Consider the following 14,762-nt stretch of genomic DNA (forward strand, 5'->3'; position numbering starts at 1 on the left):
TAGATATCCAAAGATGCTCTTAGGCCTACTTATGGCACCAGGATACAAACGCTTCACTAACAACAAATATCCCAGTGTCACCTGCGGTCCCTTGGGCACCTCAGAGAAACATAAAGGCCAGTAGGAGGTGGTCCCCAATACCATCCCGTTCCCTAGCCCAAGGCCACGTCACAGCGGAGTCTTCGAGAGGCCGCGTTGTGCTGGGTAGACAGGCACCGTCCACAATACTTACTAAGTAGTGCTTTTCGAAAGCTTCTACCGATGACAACGCTTCTTTGAGTTTCTTGTAAGGACTCTGAGCTGTGTTGGCTTGAACAAAAAGAAGAAAGAGTCTACTCATCCTCTGTGTGAAGTCACAAGTTCACATTCACCCTCTAATGCCACAGCTCGGGGGTTTGCCTGCTGCCTGGGGAAGTCACCAACAGCCACGCACCCAGACCCACGTCACTACCTCTGTGCTTGGCCGAGGAGGACAGCCACGACAGACTCTAAACCCTGCATGTAGTATTTCATTCTCGAGGAGGACTAGAGTTCATAATTCCATTGCTTCCGCAACAGTCGCACGTGTCTCAGGCTGGAGCCCGGCAATGTGAGCATCACACATCCCCCCAGTGCTCGGGGCCGCAGCAAGGCTCTGCCTACATCTCAGTCCTATCGCTCAGTTTACACCTGTGAGAATCGGCAAGGCTCCTTCCACAGGGCTCTCTGACCTATGAGTAGCTTATGGGGTAAAAGGATTTGTCCGACCATGCGGCTCTGAAACTAGATCCCCTGGTATTCAGAGGGACACAGGTGCGCCTTAACGGCACACAGGCTGCAGAAAGTCATGATGGGCTTGTGTAAGCCTGTGACAAACTCAGAAGAATTTTTAAAAACCCTTCCAATTTCTTAAACTATGTCTAACATTTCTTTACTTTAGTAAAAGGTAAATAGCATCTTACATATTCATGTGGTCAGCTAACGAGAGTAATTTCCCAAAGCAGGGGCAATTTCATGGTTAGAACTTGAATTAAATGAGCTCGATACAACGGACACTCTCATTCCTCTCCTCTCTTCCACTGCACAGACACACATCAGAACGTACCTGTTTCGGGTCGCTCAGCTCCCAAACCTGCCAAAAGATCGACAATCCTGTTGAGGTCCTCTGAGTTAGGGCCTTCCTCTGACACAAGGCCACACAGGTAGCCCAAGGACTTTAGCTGTGGAGATAAACCCACAATTTCAAGTAACTGGCAACAGCAGTCAGCAGGGAGTTTTTGAATCTGAATATAAAAGTAAAACTCCCCAACTAAATTCTAGAAGAAACCTAGCCTTCTGATCCGAATAATTCTCACCTACACACAAAAACGCATCTCACAGGGACCATTTCGCCCTCACACAGCCCGCATGGCAATTCTGAGTGACCAGGGGCTGCTGGTCTCAGCTTAACGCTGCTCACCTGCCTGCACGGTCCCAGGCTTTCGAGGCCCCCTGCCCAGTCTGCACCCCGCGACCTGACACTAGCGGGCCATCTGCTGCACACACCGGGTGACCGTCTGTCACTCAGGCAGAAGCCACTTTCATTTCTACATGACGCTTCCCACGTCCCCCTTCTCTGACCCCCCCACCCCCAACTCCCACCCCAATTCCTGGTGCAGAACGTCTTCGGCACAAACGGGGCAAGTGCTGGGTGTCCGCTGAAGAGTGACACTGGCAGGGAGTCATTCTGTGCCTCCCGACTACGAGATCGCCCAGAAGTGACTGGCACGGCCCATGCGACGACTCAGCAAACCACACTCCTCCAGACAGCGTCCTCTGGCCACCCGCCCCGGGGGCATAGCCCAGAACAACACGCACGCCTGCGTCCGCGCGGTCACCTTTTCAGTGGCGTAGCTCCACAGGCCCACCGTGTGGGCGACGTTCGAGTCGATCTGCGCGCGGTCGCAGCAGCCTTCGATCCTCTGCAGCACCTCCAGGCAGCTGAGGAACACCCAGCAGTCCAGAGCGCCAGGTGGGACAGACACCTGGAAGGTCCAGCAGGGGCTGAAGACAGAGCTGGAGGGAGACACCCCCGCCCTGCGCCCTGCGCCCTGCGAGCCCCTCCCAGCACCGACCCTGGCCCAGTGCGGTCGTCTGGGCGGCTACGGGAACTAACAGAGCACATGACCGTGACCGCGTCGGTCTGCCTCCGGAGAGGAAAGGGGCGATCCACGTTCAATCACGGTTTTGGGTTTTATGTTCCCAATGATAATGAGAGCCTTGGGAGGGACGTGACTTTCAGTAGGATGTTCTGAAAAGCTTGAGAAAAGGTGGCTGCAGAGAGGGCTGACCATCACCTCTGACTCTAGGTCTGAAGGGCACACATCAGGAAGGGTAGAAGCTGGCACCTCGGGACGGCACTGGGCCCATTTAGGGAGGACCACACTCAACCGGTGAGCCCGGAGCCCGAGACTGCTATCAGGTGACGTGCATCATCTAATCCGTTCAGTTTTCAGGTGTGATTATGTCTAAAAAACGGGCTCCTTTGGCCAGACACACACTCTGAACCATTACCCTCAATCATAAACATGAGGGCTCAGATCTGCCTGAAAATAACCCGTAGAGAGGGACCGCACAGAGGGACACTGATAAAGAAGAGAACGGTCACACGGTGGCAGCTGCTGCACAGGGGGTGGCGGACCCCGAAGTCCATCACGCTACCCTCCCTGCCGCCGCACGGATCCAAGCCCTCCCAGTACAAAACGAGCAAGGGAAACGCTGTGTTATTGCAAATACACAAAGCGCCTACTGTCCACGTCTGATTCGAAGATGCACTTTTCCCCACAGTAAAGCATGTCTGAAACAGGAACGTGCCTCCGTCGGCAGGCCTGACGGCTTTCCTGGCAGGACGAGCCCCACGAGGGACCTTACAGCCAGTACCCCAGTCAGGACTCCAGAACCGGGTCACCTGACAAGGGACGCTGCCCAGTGCTGACGAAAGACTCCTCTGACACACCCTGAGCACTGAGCACACAAACACAAGAACCCACAACCAAATGGAAGGAACCGGAATGTCTACATTCCCCAAAAGCCAAAATCCCCTGGCTCTACAAAATGAGATAGACGACTTAGATCCTTCCAGAAGAAAAATGGGCCTAGAAACCATTTACACCATCAGAAGCCCCTCTGGCCCAGACAATGGGCCACACGCCAGGGGTGCAGAGAGGAGCTACTTGGCAGGATGCAGCCTGGGGATGAGGACAGGGCATGTCCCTCCCTCCCCAGTCACAGCAGGGCGGGCCCTCTTGGCTCCCGGGTATCGCCCATTCTGGGGGCCAACACCTCACAAGACACTCATCACAGGTGCCTGTTCCACAGAAGCATCTCATCGGGCGCACACTCGTTATCGGCCGACCAGAGTACAGGGAACGCACCAAGGCTACACACGGGGCTTCAGACTCAGATGATCCCAGAGACAGAAAGGGAAGACCCGCAGCCAGAGCAGGGAGCAGCCGCAGAGAGGGGCCGAGGGGGGCACTGAGAGGGGCCACAGCAGGGAGCAGTGGGAAGGACTGCAGGGGGAACACGGGGAGGGGCCGTGGGGCAGTGGACACGGAGGGGCCCGGTGCAGGCTGGCAGGTTTCTGGGATCCGAGCACGTGTGGGCCGCTGTCCCAGAGCAGGGAGAAGGGGTAGCAGCAGAGAACTGGAGAGCAGGTCCCGAGAGCAGGTCCGGAGGGCACATCCCGACACGCGCAGGCTCCAGAGAGGCCCACGCCATGACAGGAGGCCCTCCTCTGGGGAACACCGTGGACTAGACACTTCACTTTCTGCAAAACGCAGGTGCCACCCTGGTGAGCCCCGGCAAATGGTGCAGGGAAAGCGGAGGCGGCAGCGGCAACAGCTGTGCGAGGGGCCGAGAACGCACAACCACCACGGACCAACTTCCATGCCGCAGGTGGCCGCGTGACGGGAAAGGATGTGGTGGGCAGTGGCTGCGGGACAAGGACAGAGGGGCACCTCGTGACTGGAGGTACCCCAGTGACTGCTGGTTCCGGTCCCCCTGGGGGATCCCCAGGCACCCCGGTGCTGACAGCTCCCTGGCCAGGCTCGGGCTCCCCCAGTGCCACTTGGGCCCATCCGCAGCCTCCCCCTCTGGCCACCACACGCCACCAAAGCTTCTGCTGAGAGACACCGGCCTAGGGAGGGAAACGAGGGAAATCCTCTTCGCATTTCTTCTGGTTTGTGAGAACGGGTATGAAAGTAGGTCTTTTGTGAAGGTGAAGCGGTATAAAGCAAACTTTCTCTTCTTTTTCAAAGATTTTATGTATTTGACAAAGAGACACAGCGAGAGAAGGAACACAAGCAGGGGGAGTGGGGAGGCGAACACAGCATGTGTCGACCGACGGGTGAGAACCCACACTAGTGCGGGAGGAACCCAGATGCTGCAAACGGGACTGACTGGACGAACGCACGTCCTCTGCAGACCGAGAGGCCCAGCCACCGCTCACCTCCCGCGGTGAGAAGCAGCATTCTACCTTCAAATTCATAGACAACATACTCAATGTTCGGTAAATGGAGGGCTTTTTTTTTTTTTTTTTAACACTGTAGAAAAAAAGAAATACTCTGAGCATCATCTGAGCTCACACAGAGCTGCGATGCTCCGTGGGTGTCCGTCCCGATCCCTAACAGAGGCACACGGCCGGCAGGTACAATTTCCAGAATCGGGGCAGCTGGCCCGAGGCTCTTCCCTGGCACAGCTGGCCGGGACTCCGGGTCCCACTACAGAGTCGGCGCGTGCTCCCCTGGCCCCCGCCGCCACGTGGCCTCCTCTCAAAGAAGAGACTTGAAACCAATGGACGAGTCAACCAGGTTACCAGTGCGTGTCTTACAAGCCACAAGAGCAAACGTACACAGCCTGTTCTGCTAAAGAAACATCACATTTAGAAGTGCACGAATGGCTTTGGGCTTGAAAGGTCAACCGAGGAAGCTGAACCCTACGAGAAGTACACACGGCCCCAGCTGCCGGAGCCCCCAGCCTCCCCGTCCACACAGCTCTCCCCCGCCCGCGACGGCACCACGCCAAGCCCTGCAGGCCTGTGTCAGAAGCCACAGCTCCACACCTCCGATATAACTCTGAAAAACAGCCACCAAAAAGCTGCCCCGGCACCACAAAATGCGTCTGTTTTTTCGAGTAAAGCTAAACGTGTAAAAAATGTAAACAGTCTGGGGTCTGCTGAATTTTGAATGTTTCCACACAAAATTTAAAAGAAACTCTAAGAACACACTTTTCCAGGTAACTGCCGCCTGAAGATAAAACAACGCCCCCCCAGAAAGAACCTGAGATGAGAGAGCGGGGAGTGATTTTGCGCCCGAAGTCCCACGCAGCCTCCGCAGTCTGACGACGGCGCTGACACGCACGCGCACGGACGCCCTGTCCTCGGAAAGAAACGGTCGAGAAGACACCAACAGGGACGGCCACGCGAGGACCTGACTGGCACGAGGGTGACGTGCGGGAGGCAGCGTGCGAATCGGCTCCCCAGACCCGCTCCGCCCCACACGGCAGCCACAGTTTGCCTCCGTCTCACGGATGGAAAGGGGGGCTCGAAGGGGCACGTGAACGAGTCATGGGCCCTGGCAGGGGGGCGGGGGGTGGGGAGGGGTCTCAGCACAGACCGTCTGGCTCCAGAGCCCACCCTCCATGCTAGACTGTCTTCCTAAAACCTGTCCCTAAAGGACACCTGACGACCAGATGAGTCCCACTACTGGGACAGCAGAGGGGCCAGGAAGCAGCTCCCAGCAAAGGGCCGCGAGGGGACAGCATTGACGTTGGGTGCCGACCACACGCGAGAGCGAGCGTTCGGCGAGGACCGTGCAGGCTCAGCTGTGGGACAGGCGGAGTCGGGTCACAGAGCAGGTCGGCAGCTCGTGCCCCGGGAAACTCACCAGGCCCAGCACGTGGCCGGGGCCCAGCTGCTGTCCACGGCACTCACGCAGCAGGGACACCGAGGTCGGCACACTCACAGGGCACCCCCCTCCCGGCCGCGGGCAGCACAAGGAGACCAGGGAACAAGAAGCTGGTCATCAGGACGGAGCAAGAGAGAGCAAACACCGGGTAGCGTGTCCTCACCCTGAACTCAGCTCTGCTCAACGCATCTCAGGCGGACACAGCAAACCAGAAAGGTGCACGGTACCACCCACGTGACTCCGTGGGCGGCAGCCCCCTCTCAGGGAACGGTCCAGGGGACGGTGACCGCTGCCCTCGGAAACGCACAGCACCCGGGGAGAGACTACTGCCCCAGGGGTGAGGATCATCCCACAACGCGAAGCGCGGGCAAGGCCCCAGGGAGCGTCTGCACTGAGGCCGAGAGCCTGGACATTGGGCTGCGTCACGCCGACACGCCAACCTGGAGCCTTTCCCAGGAAGAGCCCCTCCACCCGCTCCAGGCGTGCTTCCCCGGCCAGCTGAGGGGGCAGCAAGGACCCGTGTCCATGCACTCCTATGTGGCCAGAAGCGACAGGCAGCTCAGGAGATGAGCCAAGGCGGGCAGGAGAGCCCGCGGTGTGTGCTGCTCGGCCACGAATGAGTGGAACACCACACGTGTCCCCACGCAGCCTGCCTGCCCCGTCTGGACATGCCAGAGTGACAAGGGATCCACATGAGGACAAGGACGCCTGTGAGCAGGCATCAGAGAAGAAGGCCTCCTCGCTCCTCCCCTAGGTCCCCAGAGGCCTCGCAGGTCTGGGGAGCTGTATGAAATGCATCCACAGCCTCCCTAGACCCCTCCCCTCAGCTTCCAGAACGCTTGGCAGAGCGGCAGGAGGTGGTGGCAGGGGCCCAGCTGGTTCCCTGCAGGGTCAGGGGTCCCGCATGGTGACACCGGTCACCCGGGCAAGGCTTCCTCTCCTGTCCGCAAGCTGGCGGCTACACTGTGACCAGGCCACTTCCTGGGGCAAGAGGAAGAATTCCAGACAAAGTCTAACTCTGAGTCTAACGGGTTGTGACCGGCGGGGCCCAGCACTAAGGGGCAGGCCCTGCGCCACCACCCAAGCCCCGGGATGCAGTACAGTGCCTCCGAATGGACCCGCCCGGGGCCACCCTAGTCTGAAGGTGCTGCCGGTGACCCGCCTGGGACCCCACCGGACACCCTACTTCTGCCCCCACACGCTAAAATGACAAAATCCCAGGCAAAATGTCTAGGATGACATTTTGAACACAGGCAGCCCTGCCCTCGCGGCCCCCGGCTCTGTACGGCCGGATGGGAGTAACGGAAGCAGATCGTCCAGGTCTATGCGGTGACATGGCGCCACGGAGTATCCTTCCGAGGTGCAGAATCCTTCCCTCGTTTGCTTCCTTAGGTATCCTGGCCAGACAGATAGTTGGACACAAATTCCTACTTTCCTCAGTTTGCGGCTCAGCTAGGCTAGGCATTTCTCCTTTGGAAATTAAATGAAGTAATTTCTCTCCGCTTGGGTAAAACGACATTTCTACCTCCTAAGATTCTTCTGAACTCAGCTCTGAGCCTGTTCCTCAGCACTCCAGGGCACAGAGCACGGAGGTTACCCGGTCGGGGAAGACCACTCCACCCGGGTTCGGCAAACACAGTATGGCCGTGCTCACACCTTCTAACCTGCACCTCTCGGGCACACTGGCAGGGGCACGGCGGAGAGAACGCGAGCCCGTCCAGGGTGCAGCCCGACCCTGAGACTGGTCACGTGGCTGGGGGAGTCACTGCACCACTTCCAGGCCTGCCACCCCCTTTGGAAAAATGGACTCAGACCGCTCCCCTCGCTCCGAACCCAGGAACGGGGTGGGGTGAGGTGGGGATGTCTGTGAACCCCGAGACCTCTGGCAGAGAGGTCACTGAACAATTAATGGGAGACCCCCAACCCCGCCCAGCGCAGACCATCACGGACATTCCCGTACTTTGCTAGATCGCCTGACTCCTTGAGCACAGGAGCCCTGGCAGGAACCAATCCCTAAAGACCCCGCTCCACCACTGTCGCACAGTGTCCAGCCTCATTCATGGGTTTCATTCATACATGCGCACACATGTGCCCGTCGTGAACCCTCCCAAACCTCCGTGCTAGTAATGCCCGCGTGCCCAGCTGTCACCCATGTGTCCACGTGGAAAGCCAAAAGGCAGCTCCAAAAGCAGGCGAAGGTCCGCCTCCAGAGCCTCAGGCTGCGTGTGCAGCAGGGGAGCCGTCTTCCTGGCGGATAAAGCCCAAGTTCTCCCAATACTTCCCCAAAGAACCTGATCTAAGAGTCCTGCCCTGGGCCAGTCTGGACTCCCCCGTGCTGAGAGCAGAAATGACACTCGCGTGATTAATCAGCAGAGAGAGTAACTCTACGATTAACGGGACTCAGAAGAGCTCCTTCCTGCAGCGCGAGCAGCTCAGCGCCCAGGCATCGAGTCCCGAGTCCGCGTCTGAACAGGGGAGAGGTGGGCAAGCGGGGGACACTCACCTCCAAGAGCTTGAGCTCCTGCACGCAGCTGTGCAGCAGCTCCAGGGCGCGCTGGGCCACCTCCCACGGCCTCTGCAGGAAGAGCAGCAAGGTGCACTGGCGAGAGAACAGGTAGCTGCGCAGGTCCAGCAGCGTGGCCTCCTGCCTCTGGATCAGCTCGCGCTTCTCCATGTCGATGGGCTTCCGGAGGATCAGCCCGTTCCAGCTCCTCACCGGCTCGCAGAAGAAAGTCAGCCAGTTGGCACCATCTAGACAAGCACACGGCATGAAAGGCGCGGACTACAGATGACCTCACCTTCCCGCGATTCCCGCTCGGGGCTGTGAGAGCTCCTGCGGGGTAGTTCCCACAGGTACTCCCACCCAGCACGCGGCAACTGGTGATGGGCCCAAGGCAACATGACCTGGGCCACAAGGCACGGCGCCATACCATGCCCAGAGGGTCACGACCAGGTGGGGAGCTGCAGACTGCCGGGCTAGGAGGGCAGGGAGGCCTCGGGCTCCGAGCTCAGTGGGCTCCGACAGAAGGCGCCAGGCCTGGGCTGGAGCACACTGGGCCAGCTGCTTCTGCCTAGGTGCCAGAGCGCAGTCCGTTCACGGGAGCGCGCTGGTCTATCTCGCCCTTCCCCTTCTCCCTCCCTACGGAAGCCTCACACCTATCTCTGTCTCAGCCCTGTCAGCTACCTGAATCATCTCCTGGAGAAAAGGACAGCAGGCACCAGGAAGAAGTAGTAGCGGGAGCAGAAGGGGAACATTCCTGCTCATCAAAAATTTCCAGCGAGGCTCCCCGATTTGAACTTCCAGCCCCAGACTCAAACATGGCCTTAAAGTAAGCGTAAGAGCCCACGGGAACGAGTCACTCGAGCCACAGGGCAAAAATTGAGTCTACTTCTCTCACTCCAAAAGACAGCTGTCACGCCCCCACGCTGCACTGCCACCAGGAAGCAACCCGGTATTGGCACAGTGACGCCACTGAACACCTCCGGCGCTAACAGCGCCTGCTGACTGGGACTTACACTCGGAGCCGCTCAAGGCCACACCCGGGGGCGCCCGCCCCAGCGCTCGCGGCACCTCCGCCGGCAGCCCCTCCTCGGGCCCTCCGCCCAGTGTTCTCCGGGCTCCCTCTCCCATTTCACTCAGGCCTCCTCTGTGTCAATGCCACCTCCTCAGAGAGCCTCCCAGACCACACTAAGACCGCCCAGCACCTTCCACCACACTGCCCTGCACCCGCAACGCCTTCTGAGGCCTACACTCATTACGACGACCGGACGTGAAGTTTCCTTTTTTCCCTACACCTGTGTCCCCTTCACACACGCTCCAAGAGGGAAGGGTCCTTGTTTTGTTACCTACTACATTCAGAACAGCACCTGGTCAACCGGGACTCTCACTAAGCATCCGTTAAAGGAGCACAAAAACGATCTTAGCATCCACCTGCCAAGCGTGGGTCCAGCTTACCTTTGCATTCTCATTTGTCCCAGATGTTAAAACCGAAAGAACAAAGAAATTATACAAAATATGACATAAGAAACATGTAAGACATCTAAACACGTACAGTATGGAGATGCAAAATATAATTTCACCCCTTCTCACATTTTTCAAGTTTAATTAGTAAATACTTTGCCCTGGTTATGCCTACATTCGTGCCTTCACAAAGTAAGAGATGCAAATCTGAACTTCCTAGAAACTGGTCTGGAGAGAAAACCAATCGGAGCCGTTCGTCCTCATCTCTATCATTTCTAAAACAAAGACGGAGCCCGAGCTGACTGTCCCAGTGCCTCACCCTCCTACGGGTCTTCTAGCAGACACTACGGTTCCCTGAAATCACTCCTTTCTTCACAGGCCGTAGCAGGGCCCTCTCACAAAGATCACCCCACAAAGACGTCTCTTTCCGCACTGTGGTGGCGGTCAGAATGGAAACTCCCGAACGTCCAGCAGCAAGGGGTGGCCGGATTAACCCTAAGGAATCCATACCGGGAAACATGATGCAGCTACGAGCGAAAGCACCTGAAGCCCTGATCCGTTAAGGGGGTACAACGCCACGATGGGCTGTCGGTATGAACAGCGAGCTACAGACAGACGTCTACAGGAGAGGACGCCATGTCCATCAAATCAGGCATCACCCAAAACACCCTGCGAACAATGATGATGAATTCTTTCTCTGCGTAGGGCTTCCCTGTGCTACTTCTGTACGTCTAAGATGAGACTGTGAAGTTGTAAAAGGAAGATGAACGCCCACGACGACGGTGCCATTTAGAACTCCGCCGTGAGCCTCACATGTTCCAAAGACAGCCCTCAACGGAGGCACGAGACTCCTACTCTTACTAGCAAGGAGGCCCAGAGGCAGACGCATAGCTAGCCAGCTGCGTGTCGTACAAAAGACTCTTTGTACCCGAACAACACCTTCTTCGAAAATGTTCTTCCTGCTTCAAATGCCTCTAACAGTGAAAGCGACTAGTTCTGAGTTCTCACCACATTTCCCATTTGAGCCGTGAGGATATATCCTATAGCCCTGGCACAAAACAATGAAAGTGATGCAATCATTAGCCAAGTAAATCACGGCAGCTTCGAGACCACATGAAAGCAGATTTGCCTCTGGAAGAGGATCCGCGTCCAGCGCGCTACTCACCACCAGCGCCGAAGTTGACGACATACTGAGAGAACAGGGCGTCCAGCTCGTCGTACTGGACCAGCGCGTCCTCAAACTGCTGCAGCATCTCGAATACGAAGGCAAGTTCTTCCTGGTCCCCCAAACAGAAGTTTTTTTAGAAAGCAAACATGCCAATCAATTCTTTGAAATGATGTGCTGCTCTTAAAGATGACAACGGAGGAACAGCAGCACTGAAAGTAACACTTCACTCATTCCACGCAGGAAACCTCAATTCCGTGACCCCACGGTGTTAGCAGTGACAAATGCCCAAAGGGGAGCCCGGAGGGAGGTAGGAATAGGCCACCGTGAGCCCTGGAACCGTCCACGGCCCCCGAGCAGCAGGGACACGAGCAGGCACCCTCTGTCGCTGGCACGGCCCTTGCTAACTAGCACGCGTCTATGTACAAGAGGGGAACCTTCTCCGTCTACTGATCTAACCAGCCATGTCAAGTACGAGGGCTCGCAGATGTGAATCGTGCTCCATGGGCTAAAATCCAGCTCTATCGTTATTTTGTTATACAAACTGTTCCAGCTTGGCCATTAGGAGCCTCCTTTGGGTGGTGCCAACATCCTTTTGATGGACCTCCATCTTCCATCTTCCTTAACTTTCCGGGGAGTTTTATTCCTGGTCCATCTTCTATTTTCCCCGCCCCAGCCCTGGAATCAATCGCTTCTAGAAAGATCCCTGGCACTCATTATTAAGGATGGGGTTTAGAGGTGCCTGGAGGGCTCCGTACGTTAAGTGTCTGCCTTCGGCTCAGGTCACAATCCCAGGGTCCTGGGATGGAGCCCCGCATCGGGCTCCCTGCTCAGTGGGGAGTCTGTCTCTCTTTCTCCCTCTGCCTCCATCCCCCTATCCTGCTCGTGTGGTCTCTCTCAAATAGGAAGAAAAAAAAAAAAAAAAGAATGGAGTTTAGAAACCAAGATCTTGGCACTCCGTGCGCTTATAGGACTGAGAAGTCATTCTTTCCTGGCCCGGTCAGAGGACAGAGCGAAGAAACACACGCACGTGTAACCCTCACACACGCGTAACCCTCACACACACGCATCTCCATTTCTCAGATTCCCACCCCACACCACTGCGTTCACTTGGATTCCCCTGTCCTTGTCTGTAGCTCTTAGGAACCAAGCTGAATGAGCTTGGTGAAGGGACGGGGCCATCCGAAAGGTCTGTAACGGGTCAGTCCCACAGTGAGTAGCTGACGGGTGCGACTCCCTTATGTGCACACGTCGCCAAGATACCACTAAGACATAAGCAACAGAGTCAGAGATAAGCACCAGAATTTCTAATCAAAATGGGTCTTTTATTTGTTCAAAGTGCATTATTTCTTCAGTAATTTACACACAGGTGGAATTTAAATATGAAAATCAGGGTTTTTCTTCTGTCAAAATATGGTGAACAACAAGAAGGAAACCTAAGGGCAACGTTCCTGTCACCCTTTGCAGTGTCAGCAAGGTCCCCTAGGAAGTAGCTTACGACTGTCCTTTATTGGAACCCGTGACTATGAAACAAGACAACAGGCGATAAATGCTGCTGGGGAGTCACGGCCTACTGCCGGTGTCGTGCTGGGGGCAGGCACCGCTGTCCTCAGGACTGTCACCACTGCCAGCACTCCTCGGCCTCAGCCACCTCCACGGTAGAGACCCCAGAAGGCCCCACAGGTCAGCAAAACCCACACTACTCTGAGGCCACGGCCCTCTCACAGGAGGCCAGATGCCAAGCTCGGGGGCCACGGGAGAGCTGACAGCAGCAAGGGGCACCTGGGGGGTGGGGGCAACCACCTCCGACCCGCTCAAGAGCCCGCAGACGGAAACGTCTATTAGCGACTGTGTCCTGTCCCTTGGGTTTTAAAAAACTACGCCAGTAAGAATTACCACCGAATACCGCCTCACTGACCAAGACAGGAGCAGGAACAGGACGCGGTCCCATTCTACCCTGCGCCACGCACCTGGACCATGAAATAGTCGCAGAAGCTCCAGCCTGGCTCCGTCCTCTTCTCCCTCAAGGTCCTCATGTCATCCTCAAACTTGCCGAGGTTTTTGGTAAAAGACATAAGAAGCAAAGTCCTGAGTTTGGTCAGGAAGGCATTCCAGGATTCCTGAGTTCGAGAAGAGTCCTTCAGGGGGTCGGAGAGCACGACACACCTGTGGAGACACAAACCGACTGTCTGGAAAATACTGTCCAAGCACAGCACGTGGTCCAACTGCTACTATTTCCCTGCGGTGCCAACCGCCATCCTCCCCCACTTCCTTCCTCCCCTGGCCGGAGACAGACATCAGGCGGGCGGTGAGAACCAGATTCGGAAGAGGCCGCATCAGAAGCTGGCTTAACGCCCCACGCGCCATCAGCACCGCAGAAGGGCGGCCGGGAGGGATGGAGGACGACGAATCAGTCTCAGACCCGGCCTCCAGGGCTCCCGGGAGAGCAAGGTGACCACATCACCAGCAGTCCCCAAACTGCACGTGGGCTGCCCGCCTCAAACAGCGCTCTGGCTCCCGGAAGCTGACAGCTCAGTTACGGGCACAGCTCAGGAGGGTCAGCACAGCATGGACCCAGCCTCGCTGTCCACTCTGCTCCTGCTGTACCTGGCCGAGCCCACCCAACTTCTCGGGCTCTCCTCTCTTCATCTAGCCTGTTCCTACTCATCCCTCCAAAGCTCGGCTGACACACGTCCTCCTGGAACCTGGCCCCCGCAGCTCGGCCCCCGGGCCCCAGTGTGATCACACTCCCACCAGCAAGCGTCAGGCTGCAAACATGTCCTCTCTGTGGGTCCCTCTCTCCCCAGACCCGAGACCCTGAGCACACAGGCAGGGCCCACAAAGAAAGAATTCATAAATGAAGCTTAAAGACTATAACATGTGGGTATGATACAATTTCACTACAAAAAGAGGGCGGCTGGCCAGCTCCGTCAGCAAAGCACGCAACTCGAGCTCGGGGTGGTGAGTTTGAGCCCCAAGTTGGGCAGGGAGGCTGCTTAAAAAGGGGGGGGGGGGAGACCATCCGTGGTGTGGAAACATCAAAGGCATAAAATTACAAATTTCCAATAGATTTGGAAGAAACAACGTGTCCATCTAACACACTGGAAAAGCTAGATCTCCTTATCCTTGAGTAATAATTTACAGAGAAAATGATCAAACATGGACTCATAAATAATTTTAAAATACTGGTGCTATAAGCTTCATACCTTTCCTCAGTGAGTGTGTTGCCTTAATCACTAGCAAGGAGCAAATGGGCAGATTCTAAGTCTCGTTGGCGCATCAGGCCCTTTGAGGGAAGGGCTCCGTCTCCGGAGTTACAAATCGGCAGAAAAAAATGCGACGTCGCTAGAGTCTGGACGATCCACCAGGAATAATCAGTACCAAGAAGATGATCTAAAAATCAGTAACCGGTTGTAATTCCAGACACCCCACCCCACAGTGCTGGTTCTTCCCCTGAAAACAGAGGGATCCCACCAGCTCACTGCTATAGCCCCGGATGACTAACAAGCGTTCACTCACTACAGGGTCTGCTGGAGTCTGTCCGGTCAGCCTTGTATCCTTAAGCCCTTCTCAAGGCTGTGAACCATCGGCGTTTATCCCAGAATTCTCCCCTGAAACCAGACGGTGGAAGGGGGGGAAACGGCCACGAACCCCAACCAGAGACAGTCTCTGTGTCCCGTGAGCTGGTGCTTACCACAGATTGTTCTCCAGC

The 14,762-nt window shown here is 56.5% G+C and overlaps 1 protein-coding gene across 5 annotated transcripts in view; it reads right to left on the minus strand.

Annotated features, from left to right (window-relative positions):
* The window catches only part of TRAPPC10 (trafficking protein particle complex subunit 10), a 76,477-nt gene that overhangs the window by 24,488 nt on the left and 37,227 nt on the right, over positions 1-14,762 (minus strand). For 4 of the 5 annotated variants that reach the window (XM_047718684.1, XM_047718724.1, XM_047718716.1 and 1 more), the window contains 6 exons: positions 13,021-13,216; positions 11,051-11,162; positions 8,428-8,675; positions 1,857-2,003; positions 1,085-1,199; positions 233-309 (listed from right to left, as the gene is read on the minus strand). In XM_047718684.1, coding sequence (XP_047574640.1) covers positions 233-309; positions 1,085-1,199; positions 1,857-2,003; positions 8,428-8,675; positions 11,051-11,162; positions 13,021-13,216 — 895 coding nt within the window. The remainder of the gene's footprint in view (positions 1-232; positions 310-1,084; positions 1,200-1,856; positions 2,004-8,427; positions 8,676-11,050; positions 11,163-13,020; positions 13,217-14,762) is intronic. The other variant, XM_047718694.1, reaches the window with a different exon arrangement.

The sequence above is a fragment of the Lutra lutra genome, chromosome 1, assembly GCF_902655055.1.
Source record: "Lutra lutra chromosome 1, mLutLut1.2, whole genome shotgun sequence".
Classification (NCBI taxonomy): Eukaryota; Metazoa; Chordata; class Mammalia; order Carnivora; family Mustelidae; genus Lutra; species Lutra lutra.